This window comes from Elephas maximus, chromosome 1 (genome assembly GCF_024166365.1).
Source record: "Elephas maximus indicus isolate mEleMax1 chromosome 1, mEleMax1 primary haplotype, whole genome shotgun sequence".
NCBI lineage: Eukaryota > Metazoa > Chordata > Mammalia > Proboscidea > Elephantidae > Elephas > Elephas maximus.
The window spans coordinates 5,311,509-5,336,582 of NC_064819.1; the positions used below are offsets into that span (position 1 = coordinate 5,311,509).

The 25,074-nt window shown below is 40.9% G+C and overlaps 1 protein-coding gene across 3 annotated transcripts in view; it reads right to left on the bottom strand.

The window, feature by feature from the left end:
* LSAMP (limbic system associated membrane protein) overlaps window positions 1-25,074 on the bottom strand; it is a 991,063-nt gene that overhangs the window by 100,322 nt on the left and 865,667 nt on the right. The window contains exons 8-9 of one of the 3 annotated variants that reach the window (XR_007516473.1): window positions 21,405-21,437; window positions 11,043-14,102 (exon numbers count right to left, since the gene is read on the bottom strand). Coding sequence is in view for 2 of the 3 variants with exons in the window: in XM_049877029.1 (XP_049732986.1) it covers window positions 14,005-14,102; window positions 21,405-21,437 (131 nt within the window). In the remaining variant the exon portion in view is untranslated. Of the gene's footprint in view, window positions 1-9,307; window positions 14,103-21,404; window positions 21,438-25,074 lie in introns of those variants that run through there. The other 2 variants (XM_049877029.1, XM_049877041.1) reach the window with 2 other exon arrangements.

The following is a 25,074-nucleotide window of genomic DNA, read 5'->3' on the forward strand; positions in this document are numbered from 1 at the left end:
GTTTTTCATTGACCCTCTACTTAACCAAGCGTGATGTCCTTCTCCAGGGACTGATCCCTCCTGACAATATGTCCAAAGTATGTGAGAAGTAGTCTTGCCATCCTTGCATCTAAGGAGCATTCTGGTTGTACTTCTTCCAAGACAGATTTGTTCGTTCTTTTGGCAGTCCATGGTATATTCAATATTCTTTGCCAGCACCACAATTCAAAAGCAGCAATCTTTCAGTCTTCCTTATTCATTGTCCAGCTTTCACATGCATACGATATAACTGAAAATACCATGTCTTGGGTCAGATGCACCTTAGTCTTCAAGGTGACGTCTTTGCTTTTCAAAAAGCTGTTTTAGTAGGAGATGAATCAGTGCATATCAGCACGGGCAGTGCAATAATGGCCAAACTTGTTACCACAACAAATGGTTGCATGAAGATATTTTGGTCAATACAGCTTATTTTGCCATATCGAGTTACGATTATCAATCTGTGTGATTAAATGTAGGGGATGGCATTTTGCGGGTCAGCATTACTTAGTTCACTTAGAGAGAACTGTCAGGGGCTGGCCATCCTCCATATTTACAGCCTTATCATGGGACATGTCAGGGATATTCAAGGGTAGGAATGCAGCTTGGAGAGAAACCATTTATCATTTTGGTTAATGGATGCAGATAAGCAACAGGAAGAGAAAAGTGTGCGTGCTGCGCCCTCAAAATACAAAACCTTTGTGTAACAAGGTCATTATCAAATGGGGAGAGTTAGATTGGTCTTGCCTCAATAGGTTGTTGTGCCTTTGTAAGGATGGAATCAGCTTTCACATATTTTTCCTTGGCAGACCTATCATCCCCGCTCCATTAGAGCCTTCCTCTCTTTTCTTTCAATATGCAATGATGATTTTCTGCCACAATTTCTTTTCACTTATTCTTTCAAAACATCCTTTTCCATCTGAAATTTGAGTAAGTTTAGGGGGATGAAGATAGAAACAATATTCATTTTCACTTACTAGTGTATCCCAGCACCTAGTACAATGCCTGGGAAATAGTAAAGACCCACACATATTTGGGTCATGAATGACTAAATGAATGATATGCTGACAAGAGAGCAGTGACTGATAATAAGTGGGGTGTGGAGAATTCCAAAGGGGATAACAAGGAAGGACAGTATGGAGCCTACAGTTGAGGACGCATTGCCATGGAGACCAGTATGTGTGTGTCTGTGTGTGCGCCGCTATGCACGTCCGAGAGGCAGGAGCAGGAAGCACAGTTCAGAATGAAATAGTTTAGGAAGAAAAGGAAGGATTGGGCATTGTACATAGTAAAGGGTTCACAGAGCAGGGTTCTCAAGCCCCACCTTTTAGTGACCCTGATTCCACTTTGTTGATGCAAACACAGCTCTAGGCATAGTCTGTTTAGTTGGATGGCAGGACTATGAAAGGGTCGTTATTTGCATCACGAAAGGGTTGCCTTATAAATCTTTTATTAGTGTCTGTTTTCCCAGGCAGACAGTGAGCTCCATGAGGGCAGGAGCTTCCCTTCAAGGAGCAACTGAATTAGATTGTGCCTGGTACAAAGTAGTCTCTTTGCAACCAGTTGTCTTTGAGCCAACTCCAACTCATGGCAGTATGCCACGTGTGTCAGAGTAGAGCTGTGCTCCACAGGGTTTTCAAGTGGCTGATTCTTCAGAAGTAGGTTATCAGGGCTTGCTTCCCAGGAGCCTCTGAGAAGGTTCAAACCTTCAAAGAGCTGAGCGCACTAAGCATTAGCACCACCCACAGACTCCAGTCTCTTCATAAAGAATTGTAAATGAATGGCAAATGGATGAAGGAATAAAGTAGCGACCACCAAACCCATTGTCGTTGAGTAGAATCTGAGTCATAGAGACCCTGTAGGACAGAGTAGAACTGCCCCATAGGATTTCCAAGGCTGTAATCTTTATGGGAGCAGACTGTCACATCTTTCTCCCACAGAATGGTGGTGGGTTTGGACCACTGACTTTTTGGTTAGCAGCTGAGCGCTTAACCACTGTGCAACCAGGGCTCCTTGCATGGCGTTTGGCCTCTGTATATTCACGCATTTCCAGAGTCTTTTCCGACACTCCCATTTAACAACTTATTACCTTCTCTGAAGTGACCTTACAGCTGCCATACCCTGCTTCGTGACTCTGTGTTTTCAGGCTGAATTTTACACCATGTCAACAAGTGGTGGCTTTCCATCTCCAAATTGTGGGCCAGGGTTAACATCCTTAGATTTCCTTTCTTCTACTCATAACTACATCACACACGCCTGTCTTGGATTAGTTCCGTTGTTACTTATGTGATAATACTTGAGGGTGTACTTATTTCAAAAACAATAATGTATTTAGCAAATGTTATAGATACAGGAGATTTTGAGTGGGACTAAATGCAGAAATTAATGCTAATGAGCCTGCTGTTTAACATGTAATATCCCTGGTGTTATAATCACGCATCACCAAACGTGGAGCCTCGGTTTGTTCAACAGATGCTGATCATAATGGCCACGTTCTCTTCCCGTGGGTAAGTTAGCTTTAGTTAAATGTACCATTAAAAAATAACCATTCAAAATGTTAATGAAAACAGTGACTGTATCCACCAGGAATTTTTGTTTTAACCTTTGCTTTATTGCTTCTTATTTGCAAAGGATTTTGGGAAGGTGAAAAGTCTATTCCCTATTTCTTTAAACAGGAAAAAAGTTAAGTTCATTCTGGTTAAGATCTGGTGTGTATAGGCAAGAGCAACAAAAAAAGGAACTCAGGAGAAAGCTGGTCTTCCTGTTCCCAGCAGCCCAGGGACTGCACACTGTATCGTGAATACTGACCATGCTTGGAGACTAAGTCTCCTTTGTGCTCATCTCGTCTCTTCTCAGTGTTCATTTAGGATGCGAGGCAGAGTGCGGTAACTGGGTTCCTTTGGAGTCCAGCTAGTTGTTAAAAAATATCTTGTCTTCCTGAAAATACCATTATTCTTTCACAAATTAGGATTAAAGAGGGGAAAATACCAGGATGTTGCTATTTAGGAATAAGAATCTTACCTTCCAGAAAAAACAAGGAGAACCCTGACTTGGGTTTCCCACCGAAAGATAGTGTTTTCAAAACAAATGAACAGAGGCATAACAAGAGCTCTGTGTCTTTCCACATTACATCAGCAGTTATATTCTGAGACAGGTTCTCCAAGTCTTAGAACACGAAAGCATAGTGAGAGTGGGGGGCAGGGTAGGGAAACATTTGTGTCTTGGGAGTGTCCATGTGTATTTGACTTACGTGACTCATGCCTCCTCTTGACTCATTTACTTCTTGGCTGGGCTACATGATTTGCCTAACTTCTAGGCAGGTTCAGGGCAGTGAAGCTGGCCTGAGTCAGGAAAGACATAGTAGAGAGGGGTCAACCAGACTTAAGGATCATGTTTATAAGAAGCTTTTTCAAGTGTCCATCCAGCTGTCATGCACCTAGGCAACATGTTCACCCAGAAGGGATTCTTGGTTGTTTCTCTGTTGAGTCCTCTTAGTTCAGTGATTGTTTTTTTCCCCCCTCAAGAATTTGGTCAAATATTACTATATCTGAGTGAACCAGTGCTACTTGAAGTCTGTACAACCTCATGATTGCTAGTACAGGATTTGGGGGGTTATATGTTAATACCAGCTAACTAACCAGTTGCCGTTGAGTCAATTCCGACTCATGGTAGACTTATGTGTGCCATAGTATAACTGTACTCTGTAGTGTTTTCTGTGACTGATTTTTTGAATGTGGATTACCAGACCTTTCTTCCAAAGTACCTTTGGGTGGACTCAAACCTCGAGCATTTTGGTTAGTAGCCGGGTGCTTTAAACATTAAGAATAAGGCAAAAACTCAGTCGCGCAGGCTGAGTTAATTGTTAAGAGCCATAAAATAATAAAAGAACAGAGAGGTATGTTCACAGTTCAAGGATCTGGAGTCAAAGGATCAGCACAGTAGAAGTCTTTGGATGGTGCCTGTGGTCACAGCAACTGAGAGAGTGCTATGTCACTTTTTGGTCAACTGCCTGGGAACTTCTGATGACTTAAGCTGGAGTTTCCCAAGGCTGTAACTGCACCATTTCCCTCAGCCACATCCTTTCCCCAGACATGGGTTTCTAATCAGGGTCTACTTGTGTTGTTTGTTCCCACTAGCAGGATCACCTTCTTGGATTCTCTGGAAAATAGGAGACTTTGTTACTAGATCATTGGATTCCTAATTTGATCTGAGAAGCCAGAAAGGAGCAGAGTGAGCAGATGGCATGACACAAAGTAAAGATAACATGGTTAGTCAACATTTTGCACTGTCTTAAGGGGTAAAATCTAATATGCTTAAAAAGCACATGGCAAGTAAGCCAGTGCCTTCTCATTGAGAATGTTTGGGGCTGTGAAAGGAGAAATAAGTTAGAAGATGTACCCCAATGCATGTTCTCAGGCAGTTCCCAGGGTTCTCCATAGATCCTCAACATTTTTGAGATTCTTTGGCCAGGACATAACTTGGACTGAACAAAGGCTGTTCCAATCAGCTAACATAGCCAGTCCAGAGAGTAGAAGAGAATTTAGGAATGAAAGATCTTTTCTCCTTCACACCAAACACAACATGAAGAGTTCAGTCTTGGGCTTACAGGCAGCCAAGTTTTCCACATTTGTATAGCAATTTTCTTTTGGACGAGGGAGGAGAATGGTACTATTTGTTTCATAGACTCAGATTTAGAAAACTTCCACAGCTATGGTGAGGTTATAATGATTGATAGAAAAGAATTCCACATGTGGTAGGTTTTTTGGTTGAACTAAACACAACTCAATTCTATTTTGATATATATTTGTTAAACCTGTGCTATGAGCATGATGCCATGCTAGATCCGAAAGGATCACAGGAGTGAAAAAGACATAGTCCTTTCCTTAAGAGGTTAGAAGCGTAGACTCAGTTTCTCTCCAGCTCTCAAGTACTATTTAAGTAGATGAACATACAAAGGAATAGCAAGTGGGATTGTGATAGAAGGAACTAACGATAGCATTAATGATAGCAAAGCCTCAGGGTAGTTTAACTTTCTAAATCTGAAGCTTCTGTGGCTTAAAAGAAATACAGTGAAACCTGTGAGAGCTGGAACTCGATGGGACTGCCTTGTTTTTCCAGGTCTCGCAAGTTTTCCACCTTTGACAGGGTACAGTCACTACTTTCCTATGGCTCTCTCTGCAGTAGAAAATATTTGAACTCACCTTCTCTGACAGGTTTCTGCCTTACACAGGTTCAGGCTTTCACAGGTTTTATGTATAAATCTTGGGACAGCTGGGGAAAATGCTACTTGAGACTTCAAGTGAGTTTTTTTCACAAGATTGGTGATGGAAGGGCATTTTCAGCATTTTATACAAAATTCAAATTTGAGGATGTTGGGCCCTTAAGCTGTCTCTGTGAGCCAAAGGGACCAGGTATTTCAGTTCTGTCTGAAATCCTTTGCTGATTACTGAAGGTGAGCACGAGTGCAAATGCTCCCTTCTCCTCCTCCAGCCACCCCATGCTTGATGAGTCCTCTGAGAGGTGTTTTAGACCCAATTTAACTCCTAAAAGTCAGACTTCAGACCCTCCCAACCCTTTCTGATATATGATCAGTCAACCTCACCTCTTTGGATTGTGGATTGCTTACTTCTCATCTCCTGTTGGTCCGGGGAGATGCTATTGAGATTCTAAAGAGATTCTTAGAACATTTTATGAAGATAATAGCTCTCAACAAGAATAGAAGACAAACTGCTTTTTTGTAAGTAGAAACGATAAGTTGCTTTAGAAGATAATTTAATTCTTCCTACTGCTTTCAGGAAGGAGCTCATTAAAACTAACCCTTACAGATAAGGCCTAAAAAAAGGTAGGTGTACTCCATCATGTTTTTTGGTATCGTGTCCCCATGATCTCATCCAAGTCTGACAATCAGAAACTTCTTAATGCTTTATCTATAGCCTCCCAGTCGTAACCTGTGCGTATTCCTTTAGATCTTTCGTTGAAGAAAGAGAAAATTGCTTTCAGAGAGTCTCTTTGCTTAGATGAAGAAAATTATTGTAAAGATCATGTTCCTTTCTCTGATACATGAGACTTGTTAGAGAGCCTTCAAGCAAATCCTCAGCATGTCGCCCACCACTTTCTCACGTGATTTTTGTTACCATTGACTTTATTTCCTATCTTATTCATGAAAACCTCCAAGAAGCAGTGCAGTCAACCACAAGATCACCAACTCAGGTCAGTGAAGACACATCTCCTTTTCACGTTTATTTCATTTTGTTTTAAGATCACAGAAGAGCAGAGCATTCATACGTGTAAAGTAACAGAAGAGAAAAACAGAATTTAAATACATTTAAAAAGAAAAGGAAAAAAGCTTTTTTTATTTTAATTTTTTTTTTTTTTTACACACACTGCGCTTTTATTTTCCTCCACAGAGCTAGTATCCAGAGGGGAAATAATCCAGCCAATAAACAAAAATAAAATACCTTGAGTGACATAAAACCCAAACCTAAAAATGACCATGTGTTTGTGTTGTCAAGGGAAATTCAGTTCATGTCTACTGGGCTGAAAAAAGGAATATGTATATATATATATATATATATATATATGTATATATATATATAAAACATTGTTAATAGGGAGAATTCTAATCAAGAGCAGGATTCATATACCCTTTAATTAAGCAATGAGAAAGAGAGTGTGAAGTAGGTGTTGGGAGGGGTAGGTGGGAGGAAGTTGAAAGCTTCCCCCATGCTTCAGTCCCTCAGCATCTTCTCCCTTTAACCTCCCCTTTACACCCTTCCCAGTAAATGCTTAAGGAGCAGAACTTGGCCACAATTCACCAGGATGAGCCATTTACATTCTCTGGTGAAGAGTAAAGACTTAGGGAAATGGATTAAAAAAAAAAAAAAAAACTCCAAGTAGCTTGGAATTGGGCTGAGTGCCATGAAGCTAGTAGTATGAGGCATTTTTTTCATTTGCAAGAAGAAGGTTCTTAGCCTGCACCGACTTAGAGAGGGCTTGCACAGAGGAGAGTGTAGCTGCAGGATTAGATTCAGGAGTACTACCCAAAAAGAGGCACCTCTGAAATAAACAAGGAAGTTTGGAGCTGCTCCACAGGCAAGTCATTCTCCCATGTAAAGGAGCATCCTAAATACTCTAAACACTCTGTCTTTCTTACCTACACAAAGAGTTAATACCAATGCTGGGAGGTTCTGAATGAACCTTGCTCTATAGTGCACAGGAGACTCAAAATGCTTCTGCTCTTTGAGGCAATGAATGAAAAGATAACTTTGGACAGATGTTAAGCAAGGTCTCTAGGATAGTGGGGGGCTATACTTTAATGGATCAAGGCAATTGGGCTTGTCCTGAATCCATCATGGACATAGCACAGGAAAGTAAGTCCTTATTAACTCCCCGATTTGTTTTTCATAACTCTTACTGGCTTCACTCTCTAACCTCCTAAAATATGTTTACTTTTGTCTTATTTTCAACCTGCCTTCTCTAAATGGTATCAACTTAGACTTTTTGAAAATGAGGCCTGTTTTTCTTCCATCTACTTGCTTGATTCCATAGCCGGCAAGTCAAGCGTAGGAAAACTTATGCCATTAGAAATTTCTTCCAAAACAGAATATATTATCTTGGCTGTTTCCCACAGAAGAGCCTTTTGAACCTACCTGGGACCACATGTTTATTGCCATCAGTACAAGCAAAGAGTTTCCAAGGACAGACATTTGCTGCAATGAGGCACTTGGCCCAGGATGAGAGAAAACTGATGTTTCCTTTCGTTTGCACAACTTCCTCACTTGTTACATGACTAATACCCAATCTGGCTGTTTTCCTTTCCAAAAGGTTATTAGAATATAGTTCAACAGTCAGATTTTATAATAAAAACAAGGAAACCATCTCCAGTTATTTCAACACTCTCAGTATAATCTGAGTATATCCCTTCTCCACATTGCTAGGAAGTTCTGATTAGAACAGGGTTATAGAAGCAGTTCAGAGACACCGTATTCTAGAGAGTTTTGGATTTTGAAATGGAGATGATGGAGTGATGTTTCCAATAAGTGAGTTAGTATGGAGACCAAACTGGAGAAGACAAGCAGCTGTTTGGACCAATTTGCTGGGCTTAGCACCATGTAAGTATTAAGTTCTCTCTCAGAATTGAACAGTTTAAGGGTTGAAAGAGATTTTAAAGAAAATGTCATCCAAATTTTTCACTTTTGGGTTGAGAAAAAAAAAAGGCTCAAGTGACTGACCAACTTACTTGTGGCCAGACCCAGGGCTAGAACCCAATTCTCCTGACTCCCAGTCCAATATGCTTTCCATTTCACTTCAAAGTTTTCGTTTATCTTGGGTAGAGAAGTACTTTTTGAGTCTAATGCTAATTTGACCTAATTTCTTTCTATAACGCAGTCCTTGAAGAAAATCCATGCACTCCTTGAAGTCATCTCTTTGATGACTCTTTATGTACCGGTTGTTCAGTCTGTGGAAAAGGTCTATAAGTCATTCTGTTAAACACATCAAACACTTCAAAAAGACTCCAAGAGGACATGCCTACGAGAAACTCCCAACTAAATTGATTCCGTCCCTCCTTTGTTATATTCAGGATAGATATGCAGAAACGTAATCAGATTAAGTAGTTATTTCCTCGGATGAGACTCAACAAGATATTTCTCAAGAATCTAACAGAGGGCATATATCCAACAACTTCTTAGGATCAAGATGACAAAGAAGCTTTCCCACTGTTTTTGTTGAATGGGAAAATAAACACTGAGTAATAGTTTGTTCATTAAGGTGTAGATGACTTCCTTGGAGCTATTTAAATAAGACAATAAAGATGGTGAATAAGAAGTGACACGAAAAGACTTGAGAGTTGATGCAACAGACAACTGAGTCTTAAAACTCCTCCCTTCCCTTCTCTTCATTTCAGGGAAAATCTGACTAGCTTTGGTGTCAGGTGAGGCAAATTTGACAACAGTTGGGAGAATCTCAACTTAGGTCTGAAGGAACTAAGAGGCGGCCATTGAATTGTGTGACTGGAGCAGGATATGAACCTTTTAAGAGTTCCTGCAGACTTCTTCCTTTTGCTGAGGTCAACTCGTGTTTGGGCCATTAGTCACACTTCTTCCCATACTGACCCTCTGGAATTTTTTGGCTTTTATCCCATGATGAGTGGGCTATCCCATGATGCGTTTTTTGTTTTGTTTAAGATTCATAGGTTTAGCCGAACTTGGGCGCTGCATGAAAAATGAAGTTTACATAGTTTATATTATGTATAAACTATCAATTTACATTGATTTATACATAATTGGTGCCTAATTTATTAATCAGCACATAGTATGTAAATGTGCTGAAAGGAAATCAAGATTGTAAAATAAGTTTTCCATAATATCCATAAACATTTTCATTGGTGTAAATGTTAAACCTAAACCTAATTAATGTTAACACCAGCTTCCTTGCCAAGAGGAAAGTGATATTCGTTGCTGGGTGAGAACAAATTCTTTCTGAACTCTCAGTTGGCGGCATTTGAACAGCATAGCTACGTGCAAATGAGAATAGTTCACTTCTCTTCCACTAGTATGCACATAAATGTAAAACTCCATTTTGCATGTAGTGAGATGTTTACAGACATTATGCCAACTCTGATGGAAAATTTACACCGCTGGGGCAGATGCACTCTTTGGAGAGGAATTATTTTAAAAACTTAAGAAAAAAGAAGGCTTCTTAAACCACGTTTGTGCTCCTTAACTCAGGGTCTTATTCAATATTTTTGTGGTACATATTTGTCTATAAAATATTAATAGTTTCTGTAGGTCATATAAAGCACTGTTTTTACATATCTATAAAAAATGATAAGTTCTTGGAAACCAAGACTAAATCTACCTAAAAGGTTATATGAGGATGAAGAGAAAGCAGGACACGGTTAAATCTACAGAACTTGGTGCAGAAGAAAATATTTTTAAATAAATAAGTACAAAGTGGGAAAATGGGGCTCCATGCCTTTCTAAATAAAGCACAGCTCTTTTGTAAACCAAATTCAGCAGTTTCGTTTCTTTGAAATTTAAGCCATTATGCTAGATTTTTCTTATAATACATACGATATTGTAAATATAGCATTTGTAGAGCTAAGATTTTAAAAAATTACATACACATATATATTTTTCCACAAATAATTCAAGGTCTGCAAAGGACAAAATGAGAACTTCCAGGGAGACTATTCAGTAGAAACACTCAGACCACAACCAACCTGAGGATGGAGCCTGTGACTCTAGAGTAGTAAAAAAAAAAAAGAAGCTAACAATTCAGAAACAATTTCCTGCTGAGTTTAGTTTTTGTGTGCAAAGGAGGTAAGCCCATTTTTGGAGGAGAAACAGATTTTTGTTTCGGTCCTCCAAGAACATGAAAATCACGAGTACTTTTACAAGGTCTCTGTGAATAGCCCCAGTTATCTTCATATATAGTTAAAAAAAAAAAAAAAAAAAGCCCATGACAAGGGAGAAGGCTGTCTGCCTTGGAAGAGAAGGCAAGAGTTGATGGAATAATCCTTTCCAACAGAAAACTCACCTACTTTCCCCTAGGCCTTAGTTCTTTTATGCTGGAGGGGTTTTGTGTCTTTAAACAAGCCAGGGCGTCCCTCCAAAAAAGGCAAAGCCTTTTTATGAACTATTGTGCAGACCGTACCAGTCCACATCCGTAGCTACAGAACCTAGGGCAGCTTTCATTTCTCGGGAAGCACCCTGGGTCAAGATCATTTCTGCTTTTGTCAGCTGAAAGCTGGGTTTAAGGATTTTGCTTTAAGAATGGTGGAGTTTCATCTTGCATAAAAAGAACACTTTTTCCTGACATTAAGTATATGAGTCGTTCAGACTAATTGAGGTATTACATCCTCTCAGTATATTATTTCCAACCACCTGGCTTTTTTTCAGTGCCGGGTTTCAAGCTTTGTTTACCAGTGGACAAGATTCTTGAAGGGGTTTATGGAAGTATGTTGAACTACATTTAGAAATCTCATGTTGAGACCCTATTTCTTGGTACAGTCCTCTGACCCCTACATTTTTCTTGACGTTTCTCAAAAAGATGCTCTCCTCCGTTGTTCACATTGCTTAGTTACATCTCAAACATGAGATTTCTGGAATCAGTGTTTTCTCTGAAATGTCAGCCATAAGCAAATAATAATAATTAAAAATCCCACATCTTGCCAGAGTTATATGCAAAGCCACCACAATTTTTAATATGTATTTAATGATGTTTAATATATGATCCATTATATTAAAACTGAGAGAATAGATGGTGCCAATACGGTAAAGACATTCTTTTCAATGAAGAAGCTTCTTCCATAAAACCAAAATCTTATCCTTAGAGCAGAGATAGTAGGAATGCCAGTAGTTTGATGAAAGCCTGTGATATACCATGGGGATCCATTCCTGGTGCTGATGCTAAACGACTCCTGAATTAACCCCTGTTGCTTCTCCCTTACTATCTAGTTTTAAGTTAGCATGTACTCTTCCAGTGTCCACTTAAGAGTGTGGCTGCCTCTTGAATATATGGGGAACATTTATCATCAAAGATGATAACCTTTTATTCCCTGCACTAAGAAGACCAAAACTGTTAGAGAAATTCCTGATTGTCAATGAATTGATGGTGTGTAGGAAGATGGCTCACCCATTTATTTTAGTAGCCATCTTCTTGGATAAGAATTTCAGGGTCTATCATAAAAAGTCATAAAAGGGGAAGAGTGACAAGCTTCTAGGGAAAAAGAAATAGAATCTCCTAGAAGAACTTAAAAATGCTGCTCATCAAAGAGATGACTACCTGCAAAGAAGAGACTCATTGCAAAGAGCCTTGGATCAATAAAAAATATGGAGAGAATTTTCAGAGTTTTTTTCTTTTAATTTACAGTTGTTAAGTTTCCTGTTTTATATCATGTGACAAGAAATTTTAAGGTTCCAAAACTCAGTAAGATGTCACTTTGGACTCTGATGTAATACATTCAATTATAACCTCAAAGATAATATCTGTCCGTTCATAAACTGAGCCACGTCTGATACCTCTTATAGCATAAGTTAGAGCAATGACTAGTTTCCTGACAAAGATACGCACACACAGGGAGCTAGCTCTCTCTGCAAGACCGTTTCTAAGAAAAGCCTGTGGAGATGCCAAACTCTGTGGTACTAAGACATCTGCCTAAATTTATTACAGGATGTCCAGCTCTTTTGGTTAAGAAACTAGCTCCCATTTCAGTGTTAATGGCAAGAACACTCTTGGAGGAGTACGTTTAAACACCTTAACCCACTGTATTTTTTTTTCCAGAAGACTGGAAGCTAATAGCAAGCAGGGAAGGTGATTATAATGCAATTCTTAGTGGCCTACTCTAGGATAATGATGGGCCTGTATGAAAAATGATGTTGGACACACCATCAGGGGAACTAAAGGGAGGTGATGTGGGGAACCAAATAAAGCAATAGCCTAGAACACCAGGTCAAAAATCTTCAAAGGAGCAAATTCCTTTTTGTTAAGGTCTAGGCTTTGTATTAGAGCTTTGACAATATCTCCAGCATATGGATAGGGACCTGGGTATCTGCCAACTTTTCCTTCTTTGCTCACTCTCCCTGTATTTTATCTGAACTATGAAACAAACTCTGCTCAGAAGAATCGATGGGACAAATGCAGTGTTATTTGAAGATTAGGGAGGGGGCCAAGGGGTCGCTTGGGAGCTCTACGTGGCTCATCAGTCTGCTGCCACTGGGAATTAACCTTTGGAGATCGGCCGGTTTCTGGGGGTTTGCTAGATACTACCCCCTCCTGAAGCAGAGCAGAGGCCAGTCTGTAAAAAGCCCAAAAATATATGAATCCATCAGAATCATGAAAAAAGAGTGAAATCAGAAACCTTTTCTCCTACCTTGCCTCATTCACCTCACTGTTTTTTCTACTGTTTGCTCACCCATCAACAGCAGGCACTTTCCTTTACAGTGATATTCTGAGTGACTCCTGACGGGGTTCCGATGATTGGACTAGAAGGAGTATGGGGTTCTGCCCTTGGAAGGGGCACAGCTTGGTTTGAATACACACTGATGTCAGGTGGCAGTCAAAGCTGGGGGAAGGGGCTCTGCTCCTCCCCTCCTTTCCCGCCAACGCCCTCCAGCAACTTGTCACAGCCGCATCTCACAATTACAATGCATGACAGTATCTACAGCACAGTGAGTCTATGTACACATGGACCATTCCCTTGGCATGCTTTAGAGAGACACACGCTCACACACATGTTCAGCCACGTGAGAGAAGGACAAGCACGCGCGCACAGTGGATACAATTAAAATGGCACTTCCTAGCATTTGCGGCATAACTAGTGCTCAGGGGGGTGGTGGGGGTGAAGAGAAGCAGGGGGAGGGTAAAGAGGGAATAGCTGGATGGGTGGGGGTAGATAGAACACACTGGAGGGAGAAGGTATGGTCTTAAAAGTTGGAGACAGGGTGGAGGCAGGCAAGCCAGATAAAGGCCCAACACTGGACTCCTTCATGGATTACATCTATAGTCTGCAATGGCTCCAATGAAAAAACAGAATAAAAAGATTGTGGAAATATAAACACCAGTGGCAAGGCCTTATCCTCCCCACCTCCCAGATGAAAAAGCATGAAGGAAGGATGAGGGGTGGTGGCAGTGGTTAATATCCGTCTGGTACTTCTTTGCGTTATTTTTACAACACCCGGACGTCTTTAGTATGATGTAGCCTTTACACAGCGCACATTTGCTTAGATATACACAGATCCTGGTAGAACTTTTCCCACCCTGAATTGTCTTAAAAAAAAAATTTGTTTTTAATTGATGGACTTAAATTTTTTTTTTTTTTGTAAAATGTTGTTTTCTTTTTCATTTTTTTTATTTCCCCATTCATTTATAAACACACAAACTTGTGAAATCAACGGCCTCCCCCCCAGCTGGCGCACTCTCTCTTTGTATTCTGTGTGATGCATTCTTGTGTGTGTTTTTTTTTTAATTATTATTTTTAAACTTGTATTAACATTTGCTGAGAAGGCAGAGCAGAGATGCTGCCAGCAGCCACAGTGGTACCGCCAGACTGATGGATCCGTTGATTCCTCTCACCGACCCAGGTCCTGCGGGGCAAAAGAGGGGAGAGAGAGAAGAGAGTAGTTACGTCCCCGTACTCTGTTACCGCTGACGCTGACTGCAGCAGAGGTAAGGCCTGGCCAGGTAGTAGCGCCGCATAGTCAGTGCGCATGTGCAGCCAAAGAAGGGCGCAGCATTTTTCTTAAATCCCACTCTTGCCGGGATTTAGGAGTATCTTAAGGGGTATCATTGGTTGAGACGCTTCTAAATACACAATGCTCTTGCCAGTGACCAGCTTAAACTGCCTGTTTGCTGACGTCTCTGATGGTCCAGCAGCCTCCTGTCACTAGACCACCTTGCCTGCTCTCGCGTGGTGCAGCTCCTTGAGGCCAGCACCCAGTAAGACTCCCAGCAATGATGAGGGTCCTTCCGCAGCCAGACACGGCCTCCTCAGCCATTCATCACAGCACCTCCATCAATAAAAAACGGGGCCAATTTAATCCATGACTTCCTTGTTTCCCAGGAGAGGAGTCGTCATTATTTATTTGTTAAGGGGAAGGGGATGGCTTCAAAGTAGTATTTATAGCTGGGTAGCACCTTAGCAAGGAGCCTGGGTGGTGCAGTGTTTAAGCACTGGGCTGTTAGCGGCTAACTAAAAGGTGGGCAGTTGGAACCCAACAGCAGCTCTTCATGGAGAAAGATGTGGCAGTCTGCTTCCCTTACAGCCTTGGAAATCCTGTCGGGCAGTCCTACTCTGTCCTATAGGGTTGCTCCGAGTCGGAATCTGCTCGATGGCAATGGTTTGGTTTTGATTTAGCACCTTAGCAGTGAGATAGAAAATAATCAAGCACACGTAGGATCTTTAGAGGCAGCAGGGGATGAACTTATTCAAACTCTTCATTTGACACTTAAAACACACACACACACCCCTGGGGCCAGAGAGGTTAGGAGGCAGGTCTGAACGGGAGCAGAGCTGAGACTTGAACTCCCCCGAGTTCAGCATGGAGGGGCAGCCTAACGTGTCTCCTGCTGCCACCTTAGTTTCCAAGATGTGGACATGACTAGGAGGTGGGGTTGTGGTCTGACAGAGTTGAATGGCGAGGAAGGTGGGGAAGGGGTTTGTGTGTCAATGGAAAGAGGAGGATTGGGGCAGAAACTGGAGGCCCAGTTGAAGGGGTTGTCTCCTACACTTCTCTTGTCCCAGTGTCTCCTTTGGAATATTCATTAAAAGAAGAAGATGTTAACATTTTTCACTACAGACAATTTAGAAGTTAAGACTATACTTAAATAATGATGTTCAAAAGAAAAACTGCTGTAATCATGGGTCACTTTGAAGTTTTGAGGGCATACGTGCAGATCAATGTTCATGAATGAGTATGCGTGTGTATGTGTGTCTGTTTAAAACCATGATGGTTTGTAAGGGCAATGCAGGCATCCTCTGGTATATTCATGTTTCCAAAAATGTCTACAAACATACCAGATCTGGAGATAAAATAATATAGGAAAGATGCTGAATTCAAGCTTGGCACCCTGATCTGTGTTTTATATAAGTAACAACAACAGCAACAAAACAAAACCAGAAAGCAATCACGTAACACTATAAGGCATTATTATAAATGCTTTACAAATATAAGCGCACAACCATCCTATGAGGAAGGTGCTATAACTAACCCAGTTTGACAATGAGAAACTGAGGCACAGAGAGGCTATGTCTACTGAGCTAGTATTTATTGATACATCTGGCAAGTAGAGGTGCTGGGATTTTTACACAGGAGTTTGGCGCCATGGTCTGTGCTTGTCTCCACCGACAGTGGAGCTTCACAGTGAAAGGGTGCCGGTGAGTCACTTGTCAAACGTGCATTTTGGATTTGTTTAAAACAATAGCCAAACAAACAGGAACAATGAGGGACATCCATTATCTCGGTGGAAATGATTTTCAAAGAAATACTTCTAAATAGAATGCTTCTTAAAAATATTAAACGTGTTCTTAGTTGCCTTTGAGTTGATTCGGACTCATGGAGACCCCAAGAGTGCAGAGTAGAACTGCTTTCAAGGCTGCGACGTTTCTGGAAGGTTTCTCTGGGTGGGTCTGAATTGCCAACCTTTTGGTTAGTAGACCAGTGCTTAGCCATTGGCACCATTCAGGGACTCTGAAAAAACATTACTTAATATAAAATATGAGTATATACAAATTTTGAATTAATAACTATACATAAAACCAAAAAACCAGACCCACTGCCGTCAAGTGGGTTCTGACTCGTAACGGCCCCACAGGACAGAGTAGAACTGCTCCGTAGAGTTTCCAAGGAGTGCCTTGTGGATTAGAGCTGCTGACCTTTAGTTAGCAGCCCTAGCTCTTAACCACTACGCCACCAGGGTTTCCTGAGCTCAATGTGCAAAGATGTGGAAGCACAGGATAAACAACTTAAGTATTCAACCAATCAATTCTGTAATGTCCTGAGTGGCTATAAAAAGAAACCCAAAGCAGTTGCCATTGCGTCAATTCTGATTCTTAGCGATAGGATCCTATTAATAAGAACTTTAGTTACCTTTGGGGCCTTGGTGGCGCAGTGGTTAAGAGCTACAGCTGCTAACCAAAAGGTTGGCAGTTCGAATCCACAAGACACTCCTTGGAAATCCTATGGGGCAGTTCTCTGTTCTCTTCTCTCCTATAGGGTCGCTATGAGTTGGAATCAACTGAATGGCAATGGGTTTTTTTTTTTTTTTTTTTGGTTTTATAGTTACCTTTAGGTTTGTGCCTTTTATGAGGAATTAAGATTCAGCAAAGCGGCATATCCTGCCTATGAGCACCTGGCTAATGATTGTTGACCAGGTACTAGAATCTAGGTATTTTGAATCTTAGCTCAAAACCCTTCCAAACTGTCTCCTCTTCCTTTTAAAATTTTAAGAGAATCTCAGTCCCATCAGGAGCTGGAAGGCAGGGCCTTTTAGCCTTTTTTGACCTTTTGGGACCTTCAAGTTTTCTTAATGGAAACTTCTCAGGGCTTCTGGTCTGATGACGATGTTATTTTCCTATCATTTTTTGTTCTACATACATTAGATGGCATGAGCTGCTTGACACATTTGATAAAGAGTTCCAAAAGTATGTTCAGATTGTTGTGTGCCATCAAGTTGATTCCAACTGATAGAGGCCCTATAGGACAGAGTAGAACTGCCCCATAGGGTTTCCAAGCTGTAATCTTTATGGAAGTAGACTGCCACACCTTTCTCCTGTAGAGCAGCTGGTGCGTTTGAACCACTAACATTTCATTTAGCAGCTCAGCACTTAACCACTGTACCACCAGAATTAGCGTAAGGCTTCCAGATGGAGGCCATATAGGGTTAAGCAGCAATGATTTCTCTTTTGCCCCAGGGAGAGTGTGAAACGGAATATTTTCCAAAAGAGTCTCATTCTGCTTAATTGTTTCCTTAATCTTGCTTTTAGTACTGGGACAGGTTAGATTATCTTTCAGACATCTTTGAGCTGAGAGCTACCTGGGCATGTCTAAGAACCATAATTGTATCATTTTATTTGAAGGATAATGACTATTTGACAAAGCAAAATTTCTTCATTAAAAAACATAATACATACATATACATGTTCACATATAATATTCTTGCTAATACACGTATACACACACGCATGCACACAAAGTATATCTGTTAAATGTTGTTAGCTGTCATCAAATAGATTTCAACTCATGGCGACCCACGTGTGCAGAGTAGAACTGATTCACAGGATTTTCAAGGTTGTGACCTTTGGAAGCAGGTTGCCAGGCCTATCTCCCAAGGTGCCTCTGGGTGGGTTCGAACCACCAACCTTACACGTAACAGTCAAGCACTTAACCATTTGCATCACCCAGGGACTCCTTATGTTAAATACATACTCATACATACACACAAGATACACCTACCCAAACCAAACCTGTTGCCATCGATTCAATCCTGACTCATAGCAACCCTATAAGACAGAGTACAACCGTCCCACAGAGTTTCCAAGGAGCGTCTGGTGGATTTGAACTGATGTTTTGGTTAGCAGCTGAATGTTTAACCACTGTACCACCAGGGCTCCCACAAAGGATATACACACGTATAATTGGTCTTCTAGTACACATAATTGAGAATTAGCTGTTACTTTCCCTTGCCATTCTGAGTTATACATAGGACATCTGTGTGCCTGTGTTAATAATCTTTAATTTTACCCTTAATAGGAGTATTATTATATATATGAACTGCATTTTGTACTTCTGTTAAAGATCTCCTCATCTCTATCAATTATTTATTAAGTGCTCTCATATAGCTATTTCATGTGCTTATATTACTTGCTCTTTTCATAATTGGTTTTGAGAGTAAATAAATAGGCTTGAAAAATGCAAGGGTAAATGGGTGATAGTTGAGAATCATCACAAGTGGGTATGCAATTATAGATATATATGACTGCATAGAAGACTACTTCAGTTAATGGCTATTTCAGAGAAGAATAATCAGGAAAATCATTAATTATGTTTCAGTTCGTAGTTATGAAATTTCTGCTTATTTGTGGAAATGCAAATGATAAATCCTATTTCCCACACCAGATGGCCAGGCTCAGCAAGTGCTTTCATATCCTGACAGATATAATGAAAGCAAGAATCTGCAACACAAATTAGCCTTAAGAATAGATAGGCAAATAGAACCAGAATTCAAAAATTTAGTACATGTATGTGTACACACACGTATGTGTGGTATCTAGTAAATGTTTAGAAAATGACAGCATCATCATATTTATTAACTATAGAAATTTAGATTACAGAAAGGCATGAAATAACAACCTCGATTAAAGACATTGGTTCAGTAAATGAGGTCAAAGTCTTTTAATCTTTGGCCTGAAAGGGCAAAATACAGTTGTTGCAAGACTGTGAACCTTGAGTCAACATACTAGACTAGGTCAAGGTTCTCAACACCAGTAGGAGGTTGGTACGTGAAGCTTTGTACCAAGATGAAAACTGGACTGCGCTTTGCCGTGGCACTGCTTATAGAAAGGATTTCGTAAAGGCAAGACTGGAAAACCATTCTGAAATTCAGGGACACCAGCATTTTCTGGCAAGCCTCTATACTACAAATCTGAGGTAGGATCCTGAACCAGTTATTTTGTAATCTCAATAAAAACTCAAAGAAAGGACAAGGTGATTTTTCAAACACCTGTTCTAAAGAGCATGATGCTTGGCCAATTTCAATCTGGCCAACACTGTTCTTTTGCTTCTCCCGAGTACTCAGGGCTCCTTGCCTGTATATGGGACTCGATTTATTCACAGTGGTCATTAATCACAACCTCAGTGATCCTCCGGCATTCCTTTCAGGCACTAAGGATTCGGGGTCAATTGTAATTCATTCTCGTAAATAATTCAGCCATACAAGAAGGAAAGACAAGCTAGAGAGTTTTAATTCTTTTAGAGTTATTAAGAGTTGTTCGAATGATTGAAAATAAAACAAAAGCAGAAGCAACCTATAAAATAATTGTGAAGCCAAAGAAAGAAAGCAATCTTCAGAACCTCCTAAGTATCTCTTTTCACTATTATCTAAAGTGCAGACTACGGCACTTTGGTTTTCTGGGAAGCCATATTTAAGGGGAAGCTTCATAAGACTGACTTTGGCATCACCTGCTATGCCTTTTCAGCCAATACGACTTCTTCTGGATGAATGAATCAGGGATTAAAATCTATATCCTCCAGGCAGGAGCAGATTGCTGTTAGCTGCCATCGAGTCAGCCGCTGACTCATGGCAACTCTTGTGCTAAAACCACTGACAGATGGGTGGTGGCTGCACATGAGGTGTGTTGGTCAGAAATCAAACCTTGGTTGTCCTCATGGAAGGTGAGAATTCTACCACCGAACCACCGCTGCCCTCGGAGCAGATTAGAAGAGGGGAAACACTTATGTTTATTTTAAGTCCTCAAATTAAATGTAGGCTTTCCCTACATAAACCTTTATGCGTTGTTCCCCCATCTGTAAAGTGAGATTTTGGTAAGGCTGAAGTACTCTCATAGTAAAGTTGGAATTATCACTTTTTTTCCACATCAAAACAATGTAATATATTTTGACATGAAAGATTTTGAAATCTTAGGTCAATACTAATAGTACTTATAACACTTATATTATTTCGATGGTCTTTGAAATTAAAAACAAACATGTATCCTGTTTCTCCAACCACCTTAATGTCCTGAGGTGTCTCATGTTCTAGTGAGTGACACCAACCACTTCACTTACAAATGTAATTAGTCCTCATGGAATTGGGGAGAGAAGAAATACTGAAGAGGATAGTAGTTTACAACTTCTTGTCCTGCATGATGATGGCCCTTTGCATATATTCCTGGCTGCCTCTTCTCTGCTGTCTTCTGTGAGGGTCTGCTAAAGCTGGTCATGAATGAGGTGCTAGTCCTTTCTTGGGAGTAAACAACCAGGTGCCCATATCTCTGTGGCTGTTAGTCACAAATATGGTCTAGTCGCACAAGGATCGGTTTTCACTATTGAGAATGATCTTGGTTTTCTCAATACCTTTAAGGGCGCTAAGAGGAAGACATCGTCTAAGGAGACCATTGTCCGTCCTCTTGGGTGACCACGAGGACTTAAGGGGAGGGTGGCAGGCCACACAGTGTCTCTGTGGTTCTGGTCTGAGCTACAACACTGTTAGGGAATCTGATCTCTTGGACTTGTAAATAAGGCGCCGCATTTGTGGCGCATTGACCTGATTGCACTGTCCCTATAGAGGAAAGTACCTGGATTATGTGTCACGTGGCTGATGAAATTATGTGGCACAGTTTGAAGGGCACAGAAAGGCAGTTCCTGGCAGAGTCTGGAAGCCCTGGTTGACTGTGGCAGAGTGAGGTTCTATGATGACCTCGGAAGAGGATGATGCAGGAGGAGATACAACTGCCTAACCGATTCATTTAAAGAGATACTCCTCTGTTTCCTTTAGCACTCTATCTATTTGAATAGCCAACAAGTGGCCATAATAGGCTCTGTGTCTTTTCTGAGAGAGCCCATTCATTGGACAGTGAGTATTTCCAAAATGCAGTTATCCAACAATTAATCCTGGACACTTAAGATAAGGAAAGTAGGGGGAAGTAACTTTCTCAGTTCCAGAGATTTAAAAATGAATAGCCTATCAAAAGCAATATAGGGGTCATGAGTTGGACCAGTAACTTTTTATGGGTAAGTTCACAATTTGAGTAAAATAGTTGCAAATGTATTATGGAAATTATTACTGAATATTACTGATATGAAACAAATTCAAATATATAAAGCCACAATATGTTGCTGTGAAATCTTAATTTTAAACATAGAGAAGGTAACCAGAAATAAGAACCATACCTTTTTGCTTGAAGTGCACGGTGGTGCCAATTTCTAAAAAAAGAAACATTAAGCAAAACAAACACAAAGAAAAAAATTCTTTATCAATTGAGAATTAACACAAAGGCAGTCTGGTGCTCTCCACTGAAAGAGGAATGAGAGAGAAGGCAGAAAGGACAATCTGATAGGATAGGATATTGATAGATTTTTTTGAAGGAAAGGCAAATAGAGACTTTTTTTTGTTGTTGGAACAAATGTTGTTCAACTAGAGGTGGCAAAAATGATTTGCAACTACAACTAGCTGGTGTTACATGCTGTGTGTAGACAAGGACAAGAACTCTGAGTGTGCATCTAAAAGTATCCTTGACTCCAATTTTGTGAGACCACAGAATGTGTCTGGCTCCCGACTCTGTATTGCATTTTGCCCCTGATTCACTCCACTGAAGCCAAATGACCTCCTTCCTCTTCTCTTAACAGGCTGAGTCCATGCCTGGTCTAAACGTTTGCACTTGTTGTTGGAATGTTCTTCCCTCAGATCTTTGCACGGCCCACTCCATCACTTCATTCCGATTTTTGCTGTAATGTCACCAACTCAGGAATGGGTTCCCTGGTCACCTTATCAAAACTAGTACCCCTGTTTCTCTATTTCTTTATCCTGCTTTACTAATTTTAATAACACTCAACACTACTACTGGCTTCATATTACGTGGTTATTTATTTGCTTGTTTGTGGTTTGTGTCACCCATTAGAACACGCACTCCATCAGGGCGTCAACAATGGGTGTCTCATCTGCCATTAGACATCTGGTGTCTATGTGAGAGCCTGGCACGTAGCAGATATTCAGTACCTATTTACTGAATGTATAAATAAATCTCAGGCTATCTCAAGAAATTGTGGTTGAGTTCCTTTTTTAAGTGTCCTTTTATCAAGTAAATCATAGCGCTCTTTGATCTTCGGAAGTAAACATGTAAAATTTTCACAGGATTCCTACTTTGAATCTCAGGACCAACTGAATGGTTGGTTGGTCAGTGCAGGAGCCTAGACTGTGGCTGTGGGATACAGGCTTTCTTTTCTGTGAAGATCCGGACATGGCCTTGTATTCCTGAATAATGTGTTTTCTCTAAGGAAGTGAAGTGACTAAGCTTTTTAGCCAGAGAAAGCCTTTTGAATTGTACATCTGGTCACCTCGCTGTCCTGCTTGAAACTTGTTTATCCTTCCTTGTGGCTCAGGAAAAAGAACAAAATCCTTAGCATGGATTCCATGGCCCTATGTAGTCTGTCACCCCTTTTCCCACACCTCTCCAGCTTTATCAATGCCTATCATCTCTGTGGGAAACCCTGGGGGCATAGCAGTTAAGTGTTACGACTGCTAACCAAAAGGTCGGCAGTTCAAATCCACCAGGTGCTCCTTGGAAACTCTATGGGGCAGTTCTACTCTGTCCTATAGGGTCTCTATGAGTCAGAATCAACTCGAGGGCAACAGGTTTGGAAACCCTGGTGGCATAGTGGTTAAGTGTTACAGCTGCTAACCAAAAGGTAGGAAGTTCAAATCCACCAGGCGCCCCTTGGAATCTCTATTGGGCAGTTCTACTCTGTCCTATAGGGTCGCTATGAGTTAGAATCGACTCGATGGCACTGGGTTTGGTGTGGATCATCTCTGCATTCCAGCCCGCCAGCCTTCCTTTATTTCTCATGGTACCATGCTTTCTCTAGCCATAGGGCCTATGGTCCAATGACTTCTCTACTTGAGATTCCATTAGAATTCAATTGTCACTTCCTCAGGGGGATTTTCTTCGGTCTCCTTGAGATGATTAAGTTCCCCGCCTTCCTTCATAGCACACATTTCAGTTTTAATTTCAAATGTATTAGTTTAATTATTATTATTATTAATGCTTGGCTTCCCCCCTGGGCTGTGAGTTTCATGGAGGGAGAGGCTGTGTCTGGCATTGTTTACTGTTGTAGCCCAGCCAGTGCATGGCAGACACTCTGAATGCACAATGGGCCAAACCCAAGATCCAGAGTCACTGACGAATGAGAAGAAGAACTATACACCAAGCAGCCTTCTAACTTAAAACAACAGGGAACCTGAGTAGCTACACTCTTTATTCTCTGATTTAGCACAAAGAAGGCAGACCTTCAAAATCAGACCTGCAGAGTTTCTGAGAGTCTGTGTAATTTATTAATCCCTTTCCTCATAGCTTTATCCACCCAAAGCAGGTCACAAGGAGACGCCATCAAGCAGCATGCCATTTTCTGGCATTCTCATGATGGATATAGAGAGGGGCACAATTGCCCCAGTACCTGAAGTCTTGAAAATGTTCGGCTGCAATTCAGCTTTAGCAAACCTCGTGTCATCCAGGCTGTTCTTAAGAGAAAGCTGTGCCTTCATGTAAGTACAGTTTCCCTCAACCGGTCAGATGCAGGAGAGGAGCCCAGCCTGGATGTGCTTTTGTGTGGTGATCACTGGTGGATCTCCCAAGGAACTTTCAGAAGATGGTCAAGGATGTCTCTACCTGCTCTTCTGTCCTAGAAGAGTCAGTCCGTTACCTGTAGCTGTTCCCAATTGACAAGGGTAACTAACACAAGCACCCATCAACCAATGCCACTCTCAGCCTTGCAGTGAAGCCGGGTTCTATCAAAGCACGAAATCTGATCACTACCTGTGCCTACCTTCTCTATATGCCTCATAATTTGCACACTGATGTTTCAGTTGTAATTAAACAGACTGCCACCTGCTTTTATAATACCTGCTTTGACATCTTTTCTTTGAAATTAAAAATACTTCCTTAAAAATTGTAGAAAAGACATTGTAGAGAATGTGTTTGTTGTAATAGGAGAAACCAAGGCCCAGAGAGGCTAATGGGTGACCCAAGGTCACACAGACAGCTAGAGGGAGAGCTGGGACTGAAATTCAGGGCTCCCAATTCTTCAGCTAGAACCCTCCCCATTATTCCACAATACCCCACTGGTATTTTCATAAAAACAAGGCTCCTATAGCTCTAGGGGTATCACTAGGACATTTAAACCATTTGATAGTGGCCAGAAAGCAACTGGGTCTGCTCTTGTGCAAAGTGCAACTTTCCTTTTTTCTTGGGTCCAGCCTTTTGGCTTATCATTCCTTAGAATTTGCAAGGTTCTTTCAAGGCAAAGAGTGATGTACATCATCCAAAGGAACCTAGATCCTTCATGGGACCATCTTTAGGTAAAGAACACTTGGTGCCCGTGGTCCACCTGCCTCATGGGAATGTTCACTGGAATAGCAATTGTTTCAAAACCGGGGCCAAGGAGGAAGGCCAGCGGTTCTGCTCTAGGCTCTCTGCACACATCTCACTTCCTCTGAGTCTTCAACATTCTGAATGCTAGAAATCAAGGTAGGAAGAGCTAATTTTCATAGGAACAACCTAGAAAAACTCACTCAACCTCTCTGCTCAGTGTCCTCATCTGTAAAATGAGTTTAATTAACATGTCTATTATAAACTTGTGCTATGGATTAAATAAGTTAATTGGCATTCTATACTTGGAATGGTATCAGGCATATAATAAGCGCTCGGTGGATACAAGTTGCTGTTGTTAATTTTTTGGGTAAAATTCCTACGGGGAGGACTGTCAGTGAAATTTTGATGGAGAGAGAGAAAAATATATCTTAACAAGGAAGCTACGGCAGTGTAGGTCTAAAGGATATAATAAAAAG